At 35.9% G+C, this 21,634-nt stretch overlaps 1 protein-coding gene across 1 annotated transcript in view; it reads left to right on the top strand.

Moving 5' to 3' along the window:
• Nucleotides 1-14,333: 14,333 nt before the first annotated feature.
• LOC131931150 (secreted frizzled-related protein 3-like) overlaps nt 14,334-21,634 on the top strand; it is a 13,632-nt gene continuing 6,331 nt past the window's right edge. The window contains exon 1 of the mRNA XM_059287851.1: nt 14,334-14,805. Within this exon, the coding sequence (XP_059143834.1) occupies nt 14,334-14,805 (472 nt within the window). The remainder of the gene's footprint in view (nt 14,806-21,634) is intronic.

Genomic DNA, 21,634 nt, shown 5'->3' with positions numbered 1-21,634 from the left:
AGGACATTAATTAGTACGTGACAAATTAGCTTAATTAGTTGAGTAGAATGTAACTCGTATGCTCTTATTTCTGCCTTAACCGTTGTTAGGGTTAGGGCTCAAAGTAAAGTTCCCTTTCGAACCCAACGATTCATGGGACAAGTGAAGTAGAGTTTAAATGTTAATGTCATTTCGGCATATGAAGGGAGAGTGTGGTCAGCACTATGCTTTTACTTTCCCTAACGTGCGTTATCAGATTTAAGTGGACCCAGGTACGTTATACGAACTTGAACCCGGGATTCGAACTCGAGATTTTCGGGTTAGCAATTGTACGCTCTACCATTCGACCATAGGGTTAGTGCTAGGATCTAAGTAAATGTCAGTATGAGAGTCGGATATAAGGATGGGTTAGAAAGGGTTAGAATTTGAGGCTTGGGTCAGGGCTAGGATTAGGGTCAAGATTAGTGTTACTGGCAATTAGGAGGATTTTATAACCATAACACCACATGAATAAAAAAAACTGCATGTTTTAATTACTTCGAGGTAAACCGTTCACATAACAGAAACTTATAGTAAAAAAAAAATCGTGGTAAACCTTTCACACGACAAAAACTAATAGTAACCAAGCCATCATTAATTGGACTAACGCTTGTTTGCTCGTTGTCTTAACGAATTTGTTGTCTAGATTTCAACCCTGTTTTGCTATACTTAATCCGATTATGGTATAAAAATCTTGTAAATTTCGCTGTTAATTCTGTCCAGCTCGCGACGATACTGTTTGTTTAAGGTATCCCCAATAGCAACAGCCCGTAGATCGACGACCGGAACAGTCAAGACTTTGAGTCCATAGCAACCGAGCGATCCGTCTAATTGACGCGAGTCACCGAAACGCAATTTTTCAAGGCGTGGTGAGAATGGAATGTGATTTTTCTTTATTACTCGATGGATTCTTTCATGTTTATTTACAGAATGTAACTTATACAGATTTATACACATTTTCTTCCAGGCATCTCTTCGGGGGGGGGGGGGGGGGGTCGAACAAAGTCTACCCCCCCCCCCCCCCGAACGAGATGGAATTTATATAGTAAACATACACTTTTACTAGTGTCCGCCCCCACCCCCAGAAATGGGGACCGCCCCCCCTCACAAATTTCGTGTGCCCCCCCCCCCCCCCCCCGGAGAAAAAAGTCTGGAAGAACCACTAGATTTGTACAATATGAAAAAATACATCCGGTTAATTTAATTTTTTTTCAAGATTTTTTCAAGATGGTGGAGTGGAATATGTCAAGGTTTTTAAAAGTTCAAAATTATTTTTATAATTATGTATATACTACTGACAATTGTTCAGATTTTAAAGCCCAACAAAAAAAAACTTAGTTAAATATAGTTTAGCTATACAAAAATTTAATTCATAATTACCCATTCAAAAGCTACAGTATTTAAATAGGGTTGTTTAGTTGAGTTCGGTATGAATTAAAAAAAGGAGTGATCGCTAATTATAGGATGAACTTAAAGAAAAAAAATTCTAAAATAAGTTTCAGTGCGTTATCTCAAAGACCTGTCATATAAGTCACAACGAAGTGAACGACTATAATGCTCCATCACATCCGCAAACGGAAAGATGAAAGTTAACATAGAGGATATTTAGGAATGGCTTTTAAATTGTTATTGATTAAACATAATAATTAGTGAACAGTACATTCCGCGTAAAAAAATAAATAAAAGGTAGTATTTAAAATACACCTGTTTTATCTACTACATTGAACTTTATCAATCCATGCTAATTATATAATTATGTTTTTTCCAACATCAAAACAAAGTAATAAAAAGTTTTTTTTTCACCGATGGGTTTAAAAGGGAAGTAATTTTTTAGTGATCTATCAAGGGAAGTAATTGGTGCTAAGGGACTAAAGGAAGTAATTTTCAGACACAATTAGAATTGTTGTTTCTTTAATTATTTTTTTGATAACGTTAACTAAAACGACAGAATGGAAAAACGAAACTTGTTTTACAAAACCATCCATATTATTTATTTTTTATTCATCAATTCAGATAATAAGCATTTTAAGGATATTATACTGTAGCTATCAACAATCCGAATTGCCAATAACTCTAATTGATACATCACGTATGTGAGTTTTTGATTACTTTCTCGTATTTACAAAAAAAATTCGAAATAAAGAGATTTTATTCTATTTTAAAATGTTTAAGTATTTAAATTGGATTAATCATGTCTATATCCAGAGTTGCCATCCCCTGTTGTTTCGTACAAGAAAACACCTTAAAGTTTAGGGGAGATCACTCCCGGTTTATTTTCTTGTTGTTTTTTTTTTGTTTGTTTGTTTGTTTGTTTTTTTTGTTTGATTTTATTTCTTCAAAAACCTTTTGTCGATACTACATTTTATTTGTTTCTTTTGTAGATTCGCGAACCCTAAATAGTAACTTTTAACTAACTCAAGTTAAAATGTTTAAACAACCTCTAAGAACCATCTTATACCTAAACCTGTTCCTCATTCTATCGACACCAGTTTCAAAGCTTTCTTTGGCGTTCAATATAAGAAGGAAGCTCTACCCTCAAACGTGTTTTACTCTATACTTGAAGCTTGATAAAATATACCTTTGATCTTCAGCATATTTTGTTTTCGTGCTGAACAAGTTACTGCCCAAGAGCCCTCGTTTGTAGACTGGTCCTACTCTCTTTTTAAATCTCCGCCTCTTCACTGGAGAGTTCCTTTTTAATCCCATACACCACCCCCTTCTTTCAAATCCCACCTCTCATATTTCATAACAATATTATGTTCTGAACAGATTTTCCCATTCATAACTTGAAGTTCGCTACAATATTGTGTTGGATTACCCGACACAGAAGGATTAAAGATTTTTTTTTTATTATAGCGCTGTCTACCTCAATACGTCAGACTTGAATCCTAGACTCTAGACGAAGAAAAAATCTCTTTGATGTCAAAGAAATACGCAGTTGACAAATATCAATTCTTAACCAGTGCGTACGTTTATTTTTACACAAACCTTTCCAGGTTGAAAAAAAATTAATCTGAAAAGGAAAATTTTGTAAGAGTTAAACTCAAAATGGCGACGGTGTCCGCTTGGCGAATCGTATAAAAAATTGGGGCCCCCCTGCGAACTCTTCAGAAGTTGGAGAGTACCACAGGCTGTGTTATTGTTCCTTGCGCGCCTCAATTAGACTCAAGTACAAAACACTTAAAAATATCCCGGCGACATTCAGTGTTGCACTGTATTTATTAATTCTTACCCGTCTTTCGCATAATCACTTCAGACATAGAGGAAAATAGAGGGGAAATAATTAGAAGCAATGAATAGGTGTGTGGTTGGGAGGGAGAGGGGTGATTTCCCTTGGAATGCGAACAGGAGTAGTAATAATTTAAATAAATTACACACAAATTGTAAACTCATTCGACACAATATATAAATGTTATTAAGACGTTTTGACGAGGTAAATAAAAGCAAACAGTAATGCTTATTCTTAATTGATAATTACCTTTAATGGAGTAAATACGTACAACTGCTGCACAACCTCAAACTAAAATAGCAATTTTTATATATTTATATAATATATATATATATATATATATATATATATATATATATATATATATATATATATATATATATATATATATAATATTTTCCTGATTGTGCCCAAAACAAATGGGACAAAGGAATTAGAGTCAATCTGTCCATAGAGCAATTGAAGTAGAGTTCACTTGTTTCTGTGACCTCGGCACATGAAGGAACAATGCGGTCAGCACATTTTGCGGACTGTCTGAGTGAGGTGCGACAAAAAAAATCTTAGGGGAGTGGGTGTGGACATCCCAATAATTAGAACCAGTCCCAAATTTCCCTCCTCAATTTTCCTTTTATATTAATATTAATGTTCCAAAAACGTCTTCCGCGCCTGCGCATGCAGTACATTTTTATTTTCGAATTCGTTTCCCGCCATTTTTTAACGGATATTGTAATGACAGCGGTTTTTCCGCGGCGTAAAATTCTCCACCTTTAGGGTTCCCGGAGATGAGGCACTGAGACGATCATGTTCACGGGCTCTTGAGAGTCTACAGTAAGCGCGGGGTAATTAGTCCCGGTGTGTTTGTTTGCCTTAAGACGCTACTCGAAGAAAAAAAAAGCATCAGTCGGCGCGGACGTTCGGTAGGTCGTTATTTTGTATGATGGATGGGCTATTGTTGAAGCCGTACGCAACCGCGGTTAAGTATCCATTAAATGGAGGGGGAGGGGGCGTTGAGAGGGATTTTGGACGAGGATGAATGGATGAAAAGAAATTATACGTTTTCAATAGGTTTTTTTCTTCTTCCGGTGCGTTTTTAAAAAAATTGGAATGGGAATAAAAAATCTACGGAGAAATTTGCAAACGGGTGTATTCTGTTATTGAATGAAAAAAAATATGAAGATGACATTAAATAAAAGATGAAATACTTAAATAAAAGGATGATAAATGGGTGTTAAAGTTGATATTTATGAAGTTGGTCTTTAGAGGATTTGAGTTGGGGAAAAATGGGAATAAACTTCAAAGGATTGGTAAAAGGATTAACCAGTGAAAAAGCCAGCATTTACACAGTAGAATGGTCGGTGTGGTTGAAAGTTAGGACGCTAGACGTCTGTTTTTACGTGGTTTAGGCATATGCAGATTAGATCACACATGTCAACACTAGTTCTGATAAGTTCTTTACCCAACTATCTAAATTGATTCACATTTGTACCTTACTTAGGCATTTAGGCCTCATCTAAGGCATAACCTATCAATACAGCTTTGCTAGGCTCATCGATCCAATTCCTTCTCTAGCTTCCACTACTATTGCCTATCTTCTTAATATCTCTCCTCATGTTGGTAATTTATTTATACAATGGATACATCCAATGGATGCATGGATCATTCAAATGTATTGTACATAAAACCCTATATATCTATGGGTCATTCAAATGTATAGTACAGAAACACATATCTATAAATGGGTCATTCAAATGTATAGTACAGAAACACATATCTATAAATGGGTCATTCAAATGTATAGTACAGAAACACATATCTATAAATGGATCATTCAAATGAATTGTACATAAAACCCTATATATCTATGGGTCATTCAAATGTATAGTACAGAAACCTTTATCTATAGGTCATTCAAATGAATAGTACAGAAACACATATCTATAAATGGGTCATTCAAATGTATAGTACAGAAACACATATCTATAAATGGGTCATTCAAATGTATAGTACAGAAACCTTTATCTATAGGTCATTCAAATGAATAGTACAGAAACCTTTATCTATAGGTCATTCAAATGAATAGTGTAGAAACACATATCTATAAATGGGTCATTCAAATGTATAGTACAGAAACACCTATCTATAAATGGGTCATTCAAATGTATAGTACAGAAACACATATCTATAAATGGGTCATTCAAATGTATAGTACAGAAACCTTTATCTATAGGTCATTCAAATGAATAGTACAGAAACACATATCTATAAATGGGTCATTCAAATGTATAGTACAGAAACACATATCTATAAATGGGTCATTCAAATGTATAGTACAGAAACACATATCTATAAATGGGTCATTCAAATGTATAGTACAGAAACCTTTATCTATAGGTCATTCAAATGAATAGTACAGAAACACATATCTATAAATGGGTCATTCAAATGTATAGTACAGAAACACATATCTATAAATGGGTCATTCAAATGTATAGTACAGAAACCTTTATCTATAGGTCATTCAAATGAATAGTACAGAAACCTTTATCTATAGGTCATTCAAATGAATAGTGTAGAAACACATATCTATAAATGGGTCATTCAAATGTATAGTACAGAAACACCTATCTATAAATGGGTCATTCAAATGTATAGTACAGAAACACATATCTATAAATGGGTCATTCAAATGTATAGTACAGAAACCTTTATCTATAGGTCATTCAAACGAATAGTACAGAAACACATATCTATAAATGGGTCATTCAAATGTATAGTACAGAAACACATATCTATAAATGGGTCATTCAAATGTATAGTACAGAAACCTTTATCTATAGGTCATTCAAATGAATAGTACAGAAACCTTTATCTATAGGTCATTCAAATGAATAGTACAGAAACACATATCTATAAATGGGTCATTCAAATGTATAGTACAGAAACACCTATCTATAAATGGGTCATTCAAATGTATAGTACAGAAACACATATCTATAAATGGGTCATTCAAATGTATAGTACAGAAACACATATCTATAAATGGGTCATTCAAATGTATAGTACAGAAACACCTATCTATAAATGGGTCATTCAAATGTATAGTACAGAAACACCTATCTATAAATGGGTCATTCAAATGTATAGTACAGAAACACCTATCTATAAATGGGTCATTCAAATGTATAGTACAGAAACACATATCTATAAATGGGTCATTCAAATGTATAGTACAGAAACACCTATCTATAAATGGGTCATTCAAATGTATAGTACAGAAACACATATCTATAAATGGGTCATTCAAATGTATAGTACAGAAACACATATCTATAAATGGGTCATTCAAATGTATAGTACAGAAACACCTATCTATAAATGGGTCATTCAAATGTATAGTACAGAAACACCTATCTATAAATGGGTCATTCAAATGTATAGTACAGAAACACCTATCTATAAATGGGTCATTCAAATGTATAGTACAGAAACACATATCTATAAATGGGTCATTCAAATGTATAGTACAGAAACACCGATTTATAAATGGGTCATTCAAATGTATAGTACAGAAACACCTATCTATAAATGGGTCATTCAAATGTATAGTACAGAAACACATATCTATAAATGGGTCATTCAAATGTATAGTACAGAAACACCTATCTATAAATGGGTCATTCAAATGTATAGTACAGAAACACATATCTATAAATGGGTCATTCAAATGTATAGTACAGAAACACCTATCTATAAATGGGTCATTCAAATGTATAGTACAGAAACACCTATCTATAAATGGGTCATTCAAATGTATAGTACAGAAACACCTATCTATAAATGGGTCATTCTAATGTATAGTACAGAAACACATATCTATATGTTACCGAGTGTATTTACTCGCAACGTCAAATGTTACCGAGTGTATTTCCTTGTGCTATCTTTGACCGGCACACAACATTAATCACAATACAGATACTCTGAAGTGCAGGTTTACATTTATCTCTTTATTAAATGAATCAATAGAAATGCTCCACATAGCAATGCATCAATGTTCCACAAGAATACAATGAACCAACTGACCCCCACTGTCCTCACTAGTTCTCACACATCAGAATACACGTGTCCATGGTTCAGGCTTCCAACCTTCTTCTCACAAATTAAAACACGTCTCTACAGTTCGGCTTCCACTTCTGTTCTCCCCTTCTGTCCTGCAGTCTTATTATATCCCTCGTATTCGTAATCGTTTCTATCCGTTGCATCATAACTATCAACTCCGCAGTTCTGTCGTACAGTCCGATTATTAGACTTTTGTTTCTATTTCTGTCACACCACCTGCATCCGTTGCATCAGCCCAGTTTGGCCTTGATCCTGTCTTAGTTGACAGACTGTATTGCGTTCTTATCAATCGTCTTTAGTAACTACACTAGTTACATATAAATGGGTCATTCAAATGTATAGTGCAGAAACACATATCTATAAATGGGTCATTCAAATGTATAGTACAGAAACACCTATCTATAAATGGGTCATTCAAATGTATAGTACAGAAACACCTATCTATAAATGGGTCATTCAAATGTATAGTGCAGAAACACCTATCTATAAATGGGTCATTCAAATGTATAGTGCAGAAACACATATCTAGAAATGGGTCATTCAAATGTATAGTACAGAAACACCTATCTATAAATGGGTCATTCAAATGTATAGTACAGAAACACCTATCTATAAATGGGTCATTCAAATGTATAGTACAGAAACACATATCTATAAATGGGTCATTCAAATGTATAGTACAGAAACACCTATCTATAAATGGGTCATTCAAATGTATAGTACAGAAACACATATCTATAAATGGGTCATTCAAATGTATAGTACAGAAACACATATCTATAAATGGGTCATTCAAATGTATAGTACAGAAACACCTATCTATAAATGGGTCATTCAAATGTATAGTACAGAAACACCTATCTATAAATGGGTCATTCAAATGTATAGTACAGAAACACCTATCTATAAATGGGTCATTCAAATGTATAGTGCAGAAACACCTATCTATAAATGGGTCATTCAAATGTATAGTGCAGAAACACATATCTAGAAATGGGTCATTCAAATGTATAGTACAGAAACACCTATCTATAAATGGGTCATTCAAATGTATAGTACAGAAACACCTATCTATAAATGGGTCATTCAAATGTATAGTGCAGAAACACCTATCTATAAATGGGTCATTCAAATGTATAGTACAGAAACACCTATCTATAAATGGGTCATTCAAATGTATAGTACAGAAACACATATCTATAAATGGGTCATTCAAATGAATAGCACAGAAAACACATATCTATAAATGGGTCATTCAAATGTATAGTACAGAAACACCTATCCATCAGTGTTTCTTTCAGATTTTTCTCTCCGGGGGGGGGGGGTAGAGGGGGGGGAGGGGGCAAGTGATATTTTTCTGGGGTGGGGGGGGGCGGACACTTGTAATAGTATATATTTTCTATGTAAATTCCATTTCGTTCGGGGGGGGGGGGGGGGCTGGAAGAAACTCTCTCTATGGGTCATTCAAATGTATAGTACAGACCCCCCTATAGTAAAGGGTATACATAGCTACGAAACAAAACCGTAAAACGCCCACACACGAGAAAAAACCCACACCCTCCAATTTCCGGTCAGCACATAGTACATCCACACATTGTCCGGTTCTGAACGAAATACAACTCCACTACAAACAACACCACCCTCATCCCCACCCCTCAATCTCCACCCCATCTCTACCACCAAGAATCTCTTACTACGCCCGGCATGACACCCCCCCCCCCTGCCAGTCACATCCCATTTGCTTTATGTTCTAAACTAGTTTTTTTTTTTTTATCTTTCTTACGACGTCATATCAAACAGCATATGGTCTAATGCGCATGTGCATGCTCAGGAATAAGGCGAAATGTAAATTTTAAAATATGTTGAAAGGTGATGCGAGTTTGTTTTAAAATATTAAATCATTTATCAACTATGTACACCTAATATTGAGTATTATTTATAGCAAAAGTAACTATCGTTTATTCCCCCTCTCCCATCCTGTATAGTGTCCATGTTTAATTCCGCGTTTACCCTTGCAATCTGTATACTCTACATGGCGACATGTATGGCATACATGTTTAGCAAAGAAAACTTCGCAACAAGTAGACCCGTGGGGGAAAAAATGTTTTCTAATAACATCTACTTGTAGCGAGCTTTTTTTTCCCCAAATAAACAGTAGTATACATGTCACAAGTGTAAACGCATGTAATTACGTATGTAACTTTAATTGGATGTTGAATTAATTAAAGAAAACTTTGTCATTAAAATAAGGTATATTTTTGTTTCGGTATCACTCCCTTAAATGGTATCACCCGAACAGTCCACACCCCCTGCCTCCCAACTACAATTTTTTAAAATCACGCGATTTAAAAAAAAAATAATTAAAATTCCGTGTCACCCTATCCCCTAACTATCGCACATCCCCTGCCCTGCTCGATTTTCACCTTCTCCCAACACCACTCCCCGCCCGTTGTGGCTAGACTCAATGACGACACACCGGCCCGACTCATCGGCGATATTCGATCTCAAGTACTTCCGGTTTTTGAAGATGGTTTGTCACCTCGCGTCTCGCGGCTCGACGACACCACCCACGAGTCCGACATGCTACTAAAGTAATACTTCACTAAACAAACTCTCGTTAGCTTAAACATCTCGCGTTTTGTAAAACATTCTCCGGCTTCGACTAGAGTCTATCTATGAAAATACAAGTACATGTTATGTTCTCATTATAAAGTCAAATTTACCACATACATACAAAACTTTCACGAGAATTTATCTTAAATTTATATACAAAAATTCAGACGTTGGTGTTTGATTATCAGGGAGTGTGGAATAGTTGACGTAACAGGATCTGTGCTTACGTTCTCGAATGGCCGAAAAATGACCTTACCGTTAGATGAAGGAACAATGGGGGTGGGGACATGACGTCACCTTGCGAGCGCCGGGGAGACTTTCACCTGAAGCAATTAAAGAAAGGGGTAAATCTTTTCAGCGTGCCCCCCACAAGTTACGTTTAATGAGCTCGCACATTGGATTAGGTTACCGTAGGAACTTCTAAAGAAGTTGGGTGTTAACCGTTAGGTCCGTAGTGTATGGTATCGGAAGGCCAATAGAGTATCGCATCGAAGGTCAATAGAGCATTGTATCGATGTTCAAATGGGTATTTTATTTAAGGCAAAATAGAGTATTGTATCGAAGGCAAATTAGGTATCGTATCGAAGGCAAAATAGAGTATTGTAACGAAGGCAAAATAGAGTATTGTATCGAAGGCCATTAGAGTATCGTATCCTATGCCAATAGAGTATTGTATCGTAGGTTAATAGAGAATCGTATGGAAGTCATAATAGAGTATCGTATCGAAGACCAATAGAGTATCATATCAAACTTAAAATAGAGTATGGTATCGTAGGTCAATAGAGTATTGCATCGAAGATCAATAGACTAAAGTATCGAAGGGCTAACTTACGTTGGGGAAATAAAAGCATTTGGGCATAGTGCTGACCACATTATCCTTTTAAATGCCGAGGTCACAGAAACTGGTGAACTCTACTTCACTTGCACCATGGACCGTCAGGTTCGAAAATGAGAACTTCACTTTTATTTTTTATTACTTTTTCTCTTTCCGCGCTTTCATTTAACACCCACTCATTATCGTCTAATCATTTATATACCGCATATACGATTGTGGATTACTCTATGCTTGAATTAAGGGAGGTAACAAAAATAGTGTGAAACGAGGAAAAATAAGGGGACGTAATCTCGTCAAGTTTTTGCCTGGGTGGTCTATTAGGACCAAACACATTACACTTCACAGATACACACAATGGGTTCTCATGGTGCACAAGTAGAGAACGACAACTGTGGTTCATTCATAAAACCTGATACAGCATTCCCTACCCTTCCCCTCTCTCACTTAGCGCCCCACCCCCGCGTCTCCTACCAGTTTCAACCAAATATAGATTTTTTTTTTTTCATTCACAAAATGTTCTTAGTGTTCGACGGAAACGTATGCCAACCACTTTTTTTTTTGTACGACGACAACCCAAATAACTTCCAACCCGTTAAATTTTCTTTTCACTGTCATACAATTTTTTTAAAACAAATATAATTTTATTCTAAGTAACGAAGCCCGATGTTTATTTAAAACAGTAACCATACCCTAATTAGTAAGAATCATGTGGAGGAATATCAGATTCAAGTCTAAGTAGGGTTTTTTTAACGCCCCCTCCTCCCCCGCCCCAACTTTCTCACTACCCCCCCCCCCACAAGTCTTACTCCCCCACCCCCCCCCCCCCACCCCACCCCCCACCCGACACCTCCAAACCCCCCATGGAACGCTGAATTACACACTGGTGAATTCCATTACAATGGATTCAATTACAATTTATGGTTAGTAGCGGCCCACGCCTACTCAGTATTTCGGGCATTCTTGAGAAATGCAGGCTACTTCTTTTTTTTTCAAATTGTGATAACATTTGGTTTATACGAACCGTTTATCAGATTTTAAATAACGATAACAAACATTTTGATTACTTTTTTTTTTTTTATTATTTTGATTTTTTTGGTACTTAAAATTAAATTTAGTTTTTAACGATTGGGGTAGGTTTTGGGTTAGGAATTTTTGTTAGTAATTAAGAACTATTTACTAATTGTGGGGAGATATAAAAAAATGTATGTATAGTAAGATATATAGAATTAAATAAAAAACAATATATTCATAAGCCTAATTATTTAAGTTTGTTTCTATAGGCTTGCCAGTGCATAGAGCTAAATTTTAATGTGTGTGTGTGTGTGTGTTACATGTATATAATTATATAGTATTTACGTGGATATTCTATATTTATGTACATGTATGTGTAAGTATGTAATTGTGTTAATGTACATGTATCTGTAAACATGTGTGCGCATGTATTTAGAGGTATACATGCGTGTGTATTTATGTACATGTATGTGTATTTATGTACATGTATGTGTACTTTTATATGTGTACGTGGTATTTACGTGTATATGTATACGTGTACGTGCATGTATTTTTGTACATGTAGCCCCATGTATAAACATGAATGTTCATGTTTTATATACATTCATGTGAACATCTACGTGTATATGTTCATACGTCTTTTTAATACATGTGTCCATATTGTATGTGTATGTATGTATATCTCATGTTCGTGTACATATGTAGGCCCCCTATATATATGTATGTACTATAACCATAATGTATGTGCCCGTATTTGTATGTGTACATGCGTATATATATATATATATATATATATATATATAAATATATATATATATATATATATATATATATATATATATAAATATATATATATATATATATATATATATATATATATATATATATATGTGTGTGTGTATATGTGTGTGTGTGTGTGTATTTACGTAGGCCTACATGTTTGTTTACATATGTATTATGTGTATGTATGTATAAACATTATGCATGTGCCTGTATTTGCCATATGTCCTTAAGTACATATATGTGTACATGTACATGTATGTTTGTGTATGAATGCAGTATTTGTCCCCTTGTGTCGGACTGGGTATGTGCCAGGATTCTTCCCCCTTAGTACCTTGATATTCAACATGACTTCAAAGACATGACAATAATGCCTAGCGTCGCCGGGTAGTGTACAGGCGACAAGGGGCGGTGTAATATGAAAACCCGGGGGGGGGGAGTTGAGGGGTGGGGGAGGGGGAGGTGGCGTGAACAAGGGTTTTTAAGTCGAATGTTGGTTAGGGATTAAAAAGGGCGGAGACAGGCGATTGAAAATAATAAAAGGGGGGTGTGTTGGGAAGCGGGTGATTGATAGGCTGGTGAACCCGCACTTCAAAGACGCGTGGCGAGTTGTGGGTTGTGGTGAGGTTAAAGGGGGGGGGAGGGAGGGAGGGGGAGGGGGGGCGTGAAATGACTTTATTTGTACCAAGTTTAGGCTTATGTAGTTTTGTGGGGGGATCATTAAAAACCTGTAGCTAGACGTGCTACAGTTGTTAATGAAACGACGAGCCGTGGGATTATTTTTTTACGCGGGTGTTTCTTTTATATGTGTGTGGGTTGTTTTTTTTTTGTGGTCATTTTCGGTTTTGGATGAGAGAGGATACGGAGGTTATAAAGCGGAGAGGTTTCTACTTTATTTCTTATTTATTTTGTGCGTATAACGTGAAGCAATCTGGACTGTGGTGTTATTAGAAAATAATTTAAGTGTTTAATTATTTTTCTACACACGGAACCGAGAGATTTTTTTAATAATTGAACTACAGACTACGCAATATATGTTATTGTTGTACAAGACATTGTGATTTTTTAAAAACATTTTTCTACAAGAATTTGTGTTTTTAAAAAAAAGGTTACGAAATACGTTTTTTTTTAATTGTTCTGTGAATTTTAACAATCGCCCTACAAGATTAAATTTTCAAATTTTGTACTGCATGATTATTTGTTCAACATCTTAAGGTACAAAGTAGACGAAAATAATCTTCGAAAAATTGACTTTAGTTTTATAGAAGAAGAATTTTGCTCACGGTAAACAATAGGAAAACAAGAGCAGGCTAAACTAGTAACTTGGTCCATCGTGCTTCTGATTTTCACTACAAACATTTAGTCTGATTCATTCTTTAAAGTTTAAGCCAAGCCTACACCAACAGCTATGAAAGTGATTCATAGCTAAAACTGACGCAAATGGGTTCGAATAGATTGAAATCTGAAATAGGTTGATGGGATATTTGTTTTAATATAAAGAAATAATTGACTTAAGGAATTTGTGATCACTTATTCAAATGAAAATATATACCGAGTGCCCTTTGAACTGAATTTCACAGATATGTCATGCATTGTTTTAATTTGAAAATATAACTTTCAAGATTGACTCGTTTTTAAGAAAGATAGTTTTATACGATATAATATAAATTTAGGCTACAATTATACATTTAAAAACACATCAGAACCGAAAAGTTAAAAAAATTTATAACAATGTCGAGCTTTCAATATCGCGTTATTCCGGCACTGCTGGTTATTCTATTTATATCACACGCACGTGCATTCGTCACGCGCATCGAACAGTGCGAGCCAATCGAAATCCCCCGCTGTCGCGCCATGCCGTACAATATGACCCAGATGCCCAATCTCATGCACCACAACACGCAGGAAAACGCGCGTCTCGTCTTCGAGAAATTCGAAATCCTCCTGGACCAAAAGTGCAGTGACGTCCTGCTCTTCCTCCTCTGCTCCATCTACGTCCCCATCTGCGCCGTCTCCCTCCAGCCGGACGCCATCCCGCCCTGCCGGAGCGTCTGCGAGAAGGCACGCGCAGGGTGTGAGCCACTCATGAACTCCTTCAATGTGTCCTGGCCGGATTCTTTGGACTGCGCGCGGCTCCCGCGGTATGAGCGCGGGGTCTGCGTCACGCCGGAAGCTTTCGTCAAACCTACACCGAAAAAGAAGAGTGAGTACTTTTTTATATCCTTTAATTAGTCTTGGCGGATTTACTAATAAATATGCTGTATGTGTACATATATATACACATAGATAAATAAATATGTTTATATATATATACTTATATATATATATATATATATATATATATATATATATATATATATATATATATATATATATATATATATATATATATATGTTTGTGTGTGTGTGTGTGTGTGTGTGTGTGTGTTAAAGATTGCTAACTCGCTTAATCACCCGTTGCGAAAATTCTTAAGACGTCGTTTATGTAAATCTCTGGTAAAAATGTGTAGCCATTTAATTATTTGTTGATGTTCAGTTATGTGTTGGTCTTTTGCATGGCTTCTTTCAGACGTGAAACTTCCGGGATGAAGGGGGAGGGTTGACGAACCCAACCCGGAGAGATGCTTGAAATAATCTTTTCGCCACTCCCCCTCCCCTCCAATTGAGTTTTAATGGATGTCCTAATCAATATTGTATGCAATACAGTTGATTGTGAGACTTAACAAAATTAGAGACACGTAACAAAACTAGTGACACCCAAAGATGACGACTTGGGGTGTCCTTATATTGGTTGCAGCGCTGTTGACTGTGACACCATATCAAGGTGATGACACCTTTGATGGCAGAAGTGGTGCCCGATATTGGATGCTACACAATGTGACACCAGTTGGTGTTGGTGGTACATAAAGTGATAAATTACTTATAATTAACGACACACCATTAGAACAGTCTCTACCGAAATCATCACCAACAATCAATTTAAATAACAAAATGACTTGTGGTAAATACTGTGTTCGCGGTGATCTGTTATAGATCTAATGTATACAAGGTAATTTGAATCACAAAATAACTGCGCGGTATGTAGATAGCGGCCGCACAATCACAAAGCTTGGAGAGAACATAGATTGAGGACTGAAAATCTTTGGGTTGCAGGAAATCACGTCCAACATTACAATTAAGTAAGGAGAGGAAGATAGAATTTAATATTTGCATTTATTTCATATTTTCAGCAGTCTATTATTGTTCTAACTTCGTATCACAAAGTATACATTGTCCAATTATAATAAAAAATCTTCTAAGAAAGATACGCACACAAAACTGCGGATTACTTTTTTCCTCAACAAGTGAAACCCTAGCTTAACCTAGGCCCACGATGTTTTAGCTTTTGAAACCTAAACTAACCAGCTTCTAAAAACATTCTTCGCATTTGTGGAAATTAGAAACGAAACAAATATAAAACCAGGGGGCGCCATTTACGACCTTGATGATGGTAACAATGGGTCTTTTCTTTCAAATTCCTGGACGCGACCGGAAACGAATAGAGTATCACGTGATTTATGTAAAAAGAGATCCTTTTTGTGAAAGCGCGTGAAACATACTAGCATAGCCTCGACTTCAAAACAAAACAAAATGGCGCCCGACCATTTGTCTAACACGACGGAGACAGTTGGGAAGATCCGATTTCAAATAGATTTCAATATAAGCCGTACCTGACACCCCTTCGGTCTACAGATGGACTGATCCAGCGTCTTAAGTTTCGCTACTACAGAGTGTAGCAGTGGTCAAAATTCATTATCATCTGCGTGTGGGCTGTTTCGTTTGTTTTTAATACATAAATATCCCTCTAGTATTTCCTTTGTTAGAATGAGGGTGAAGTGTGTGGGGGGTGGATGGGGGTAGGACTACAGAAATTATTAGCTTCTTTTAATTTTTAAATCCAGTTTATAATTCACGTAGAAGAAACTAAACAGTCATCTTAATATTTGTCAGTTTTCTTTTTTTTTTTATGTGCATGTATTGTATGAAAATGAATGCTTTAATTGTTCATGTTTAGACGCATAAGTATGAGCTCCACTCTAGTATTAGCAATCAGTCCACCCAACTTCTGATGAATACCTAACTCACGTTAGGGAAAGTAAAGGCGGCTGGGCATAGTGCTGACGACACTATCTCTTCATATGCCGAGGTCACAGAAACATGTGAACTCTACTTCACTTGCCCCGTAGACCGTCAGGTTTAAAAGGGAACTTTAAAATGAAATATAATAATATTAGAAGACAAGGAAACGGGGTGGCCGAGTAGTAGACGTAGAGCACTCGACTGCTAATCCAAAAGTCTTGAGTCTGCATCACGTTCTATATCAGGTGGCTGTATCCACTCGGCTGTAGTGGGTACCTGACTCACGTTAGGGAAAGTAAAGGCAACTGACCACACTATCCCTTCATATACCGGTGTCACAGAAACAGGTGATCTTTACGTCACCTGCCCATGGATCTTTACTTTTTAATACAAGCATGATATGACAGTAAACAAAATATTTTCAAGTGGTCAAAGTAACAACTACCGTTCTTAATTGTCAAAGTAATAAATAATAAAGTTTTAAGGTAGTCAAACTAACCAGTGTTTCTTCCAGACTTGCTAAAATTTCCGGAAGGGGGGGGGGGCACTGTTAAAATGATATATTTTCTATATAAATTTAATTTCGTTCGGGGGGGGGGGAGGGGCAATAGACTTTGAAACTAACTAGTAATGTTTTTGCGTAGTCAAAAAAGCGACTAAAGTTCTTACTTTTCAAATCAAGAATATATGTGATTAGGTACTTAAAAGAATCAGTAATTTCATTAACTGGAGACCATCTTAGAGGTCTTAAAAGGTAATCATCCTAACTTTCTTTTACTTTAAACGTTGTTAACAGTTTTTTTTTAATTTAAAATTAAGACCTTCACACAAGTAAATGTTTTTAATTTTTTATAATGTCCTTCTTGTTATTTGTTTTATTTATTTATATATATTTATTATTATTTATTTGGTTCATACCAGAATTTCAATAGGTAACCTTATGATACAGAAGGCATGTCTTCTTATTGTAAAGTTCCACATTTTAGACCTAACGATCCACAGGGCAGGTGAAGTAGAGCTCATCTGTTTCTTGGCCACGGGCATATGAAGGGATAGTGTGTTCAGCACTATGCCCAGCTGCCTTTACTTTCCTTGAAGTGAGTCAGGTACTCCTTAGAGCTGGGTAGACTCAGGGACGTGCTACTGACTCGAACCCGGAATTCGAACTCGAGACTTCCATGTTGGCAGTCAAAGCTCTACCAACCGCAAACGCCGTCACCTTCCACTGTCCCTATTCACACCCAAAACAAAACAAGATGCTCAGTTTAAGTGTTCTTAATTAATTTTTTGTGACCGAACGAAAAGATATTTTTGAAAACTTTCTTCGGCAATATTGTTCTAAATTATGGCAGAAATCGATTGGTGAATGTTTCAAGTCGCTAAGTGGTCTGGTTGCCAAGATATGGGCCAAAAACTGCATTTTTTTGGAGGTTTTTTGGCTTTTCCGGGAAATCCAGGAAGGAATTCCGGGAATTTTATTGGCCTAAAATCATCCTCGGAACTTGCTTAACATATTTGCTTTTGGAACTAGTCCTCGATATTGCTTCGTTGAGGAGGAGATACGACTTAAAGCTGCGGACACACATCCACACATACATCCATACAGAAATGACGCATTATTAAACGCAATTGCCAGTATGGAAATTGCGCTAAAAAATAAAAGATCGTTATTCAAAGAATTTTTCTATCGGGTGATAAAATAAATCACCGATGTGATCCATTCGATGTGTTAGTTTTACAAAGGTGATAATTGCCCCCCAGGAAACACTGAGACTGTTTGCGCCCCTTATCAGCGGGGCCATAATCAAACGACAAATGATCTCTCAGAAGTATTTTTTTAGTCTCCCTTTAGACGGCTTTCTACGAGTTTTATAAGAATCTGAGCCGGCCTCACACAAGTGTGGAGATTTGTCTCACTTTGTGCGCGCGGTTATCTTTCCCTTATCAAGGGCAGTGATTGATCCGAAAGGTGGAGAGGGTTTGTTTGTATTTTTCATGTGAGTGGCGTCCCCTTGAAATAAAGCGTCGCCAATTTGGTCGAGATTGATGTGTCACCTGGCTTGGTAAATATCGGGGGGGGGGGGGGGTATGATTGGAGCGGTGCTTACGTCTGTTTATTTAACGTATGTCACCCCGGCAGGCTAATCTGTGTGTTCACGTCATCGTAGTATGTGTTTACGTCATCACAATGTGTGTGATGTTGATTTGGGAGGAAGGACATGAGATTTTAATGACAAATCTTGCGAACCTGATTAGACACCTTCTTGCCAAATCAAAAACCTCCGTAAGAAAATATAGAATCGTTAAATGTTTGCTTTGTTATAAATCTCCGTTGTAACAATTAGGATTAGGACCAGGGCTAAAAATCGGGGTTATGGGCTAGTTTAAAATTCAGCCCAATAGCCATGGGTGGGGGGGGGGGGGGTTGTCATCGGTGCATCATGTCATGGTTTTTTTGGGATAATTTTTTACCTCCCCTACAGACACCCCCCCCCCCCCCCGCCGCCAAAAAAATGACGTCACTCCTCAGCCTAACCCCCCCCCCCCCCCGTTCACCCCTCAAAATTGCAGTTCATTTATATTTTTATTTTATCGATTTCTTTTTAAAATTATTGACTTATCTTGACTAAAACAGATTTCTACAATGAAAAACAACGACTTAAATTCAGTTTCTAACACTACAATTTTTAAATACTCTAGTGTGACGTCACACTATCTGAACATCCCCCCCACCTCCCCCTCATTACACATCCTCACAAAATTTTCCTCCTTTTGGGAGTGAGACGTCATTTACGAACGATCCTTAAGTTTTGGGGTTTTTCTGTTTTCATAGCAGTGAAACATAGTCAATAAGATACAATAAATAACTTGTACTTTTTAGAGAGAAAACATTTTAAAAGATTACACTCTTTGTGATTCAGAATGGCAATAAAATTGTTAGCCTTTTATTAGGTCCCAAAAATGTACTTACAAATCGACAATCCTCTTTAATGATTATAACAAAAGTAAACTCTTTAGGCCTAGAGATCCATTGGTCAGATATTTCTTGAGCTCTACAGATGCCTTTGCTTTCCCCAACTAACGTCAGGTACCCATCAGAGCTGAGTGGACTCATGGATGTTATATAAACTTGAAACAAGATTTGACATCTAGACTTTCGGATTCATCAATATCAATACTTAGGCTAAAACTAACAATACTATTGTACATTAATTATAAATGAGCACTTAATAAATATATCTTACAAATTGACAGCGAAAAACTAACAATAAACGAATTATAAATACAGCACTAAATAAACGTTTAAAATAAAGCAACAAGCAATGATAAAGAGGAATGAATAACCAACGAATAAAAGGTAATTTAACCGAAACTAAACATAGCATAGCACTATTTACACTAACGCATTACATGATGTTTTACCTATGGTTCCAGTACGATACATTAAATTGATTAAATCTACCCAGGCAACAGTATTATTGTTTCATTGTTATTGATGGCGATTCACATTAAAAAGTTTTTTGCTTTCCAATTGTATTGGTTGATAAGTAGGCCTATAGGCCAATAAGATTTTTAAAAGATAAAAAAAAGAGTCCCGTTTTTCATTTTTATTATTATTATTATTTTTTTGCGCTATAACGTATTTTTAAAAAATACATTTTAAATTGTGGTTAATTAATCACATACCCTATTAGCGCCACATCGTGTGAAATAAATTATTTTAATAATACATTATTTTTCGTACAATTTGGACTCTTTTCGTCCCCTTTCATCCTGTTCACTGGACAGCCAATTCACTTTGAACTGACCAGGGTATTAGAATATTGAAGAAAAAAATACGACTATACCATTAATGTTTACTGCACCCCACCCCCCCTCCCCCCCCCCCCCCCCTCTCCTCACCTCCCTACTCATTCTCTCAACTTTCATCTCCTACTTACAAAACGAACAGAAAAACCTTTTGACCCCCCCCCCTCTTATTCTCTCTCACGGGGTCCTGAACTGAATCTAAGGGCCAATTTGTCCAACATGTGTCCTTACTTCCCCCCCCCTCTTCACCCCCACCCCCGTTCACTTTGATCACCTGCGTCTGTTGTTTCTGATCTCGCCAATTTGAAAGGGTGAAGGTCACGACGCAGGGGAAACTACAAAGAAAAATGTCATTCGGCTTTGTGAATTGAAGAACGATACGGCGGGGGCTAAGAATAAAAAGGGGGTCCTTGTTTTCCTGTTGTTGTTTTTTTTCCCCCCACACAGTTCTCAGTTCTATTTTTAGAGATTTAAAAATAAATCACGCACGCTCGCACCCAAAGTATATATATATATATATATATATATATATATATATATATATATATATATATATATATATATATATATATATATATATTACATATATTACATATATATTTTTTCATATATATATATATATATATATATATATATATATATATATATATATATATATATATATATATATATATTACATATATTACATATATTTTTTTTCATATATATATATATATATATATATATATATATATATATATATATATATATATATATATATATATATATATATATATATATTTAAATGGTTAAATTTTCCTCATTTGGTGTATTCACACTCCGTTTATTATCTAGCAGTTTAAAGCAGGGTTGAAATCATTTTGCTCGCATAGTGCGCCTTCTGCCTAACTAAAATATCCTGTTTTAAATAAGTTTCTTATTATGCGTATCGTGTTCACAGACACACAGACATACAGACATACAGACAAGATTGCAAAAATTAAGTTTTTCCGACTCAGCGAAGCCTAACACGTGATTTGTGAAAATCTCGATTCTTACCCTAATAAATAAAACTAGTATAGTAGTTAAAAATAATAATAACAAATTTGAACTTAATTTTGAAA

Source organism: Physella acuta, unplaced genomic scaffold (genome assembly GCF_028476545.2).
Source record: "Physella acuta isolate Inbredline_101_S28 unplaced genomic scaffold, ASM2847654v3 ptg001901l, whole genome shotgun sequence".
NCBI classification, from domain to species: domain Eukaryota; kingdom Metazoa; phylum Mollusca; class Gastropoda; family Physidae; genus Physella; species Physella acuta.
Note: the sequence above shows the minus strand (reverse complement) of the source record. Positions and strands in the feature narration are given on the sequence as shown.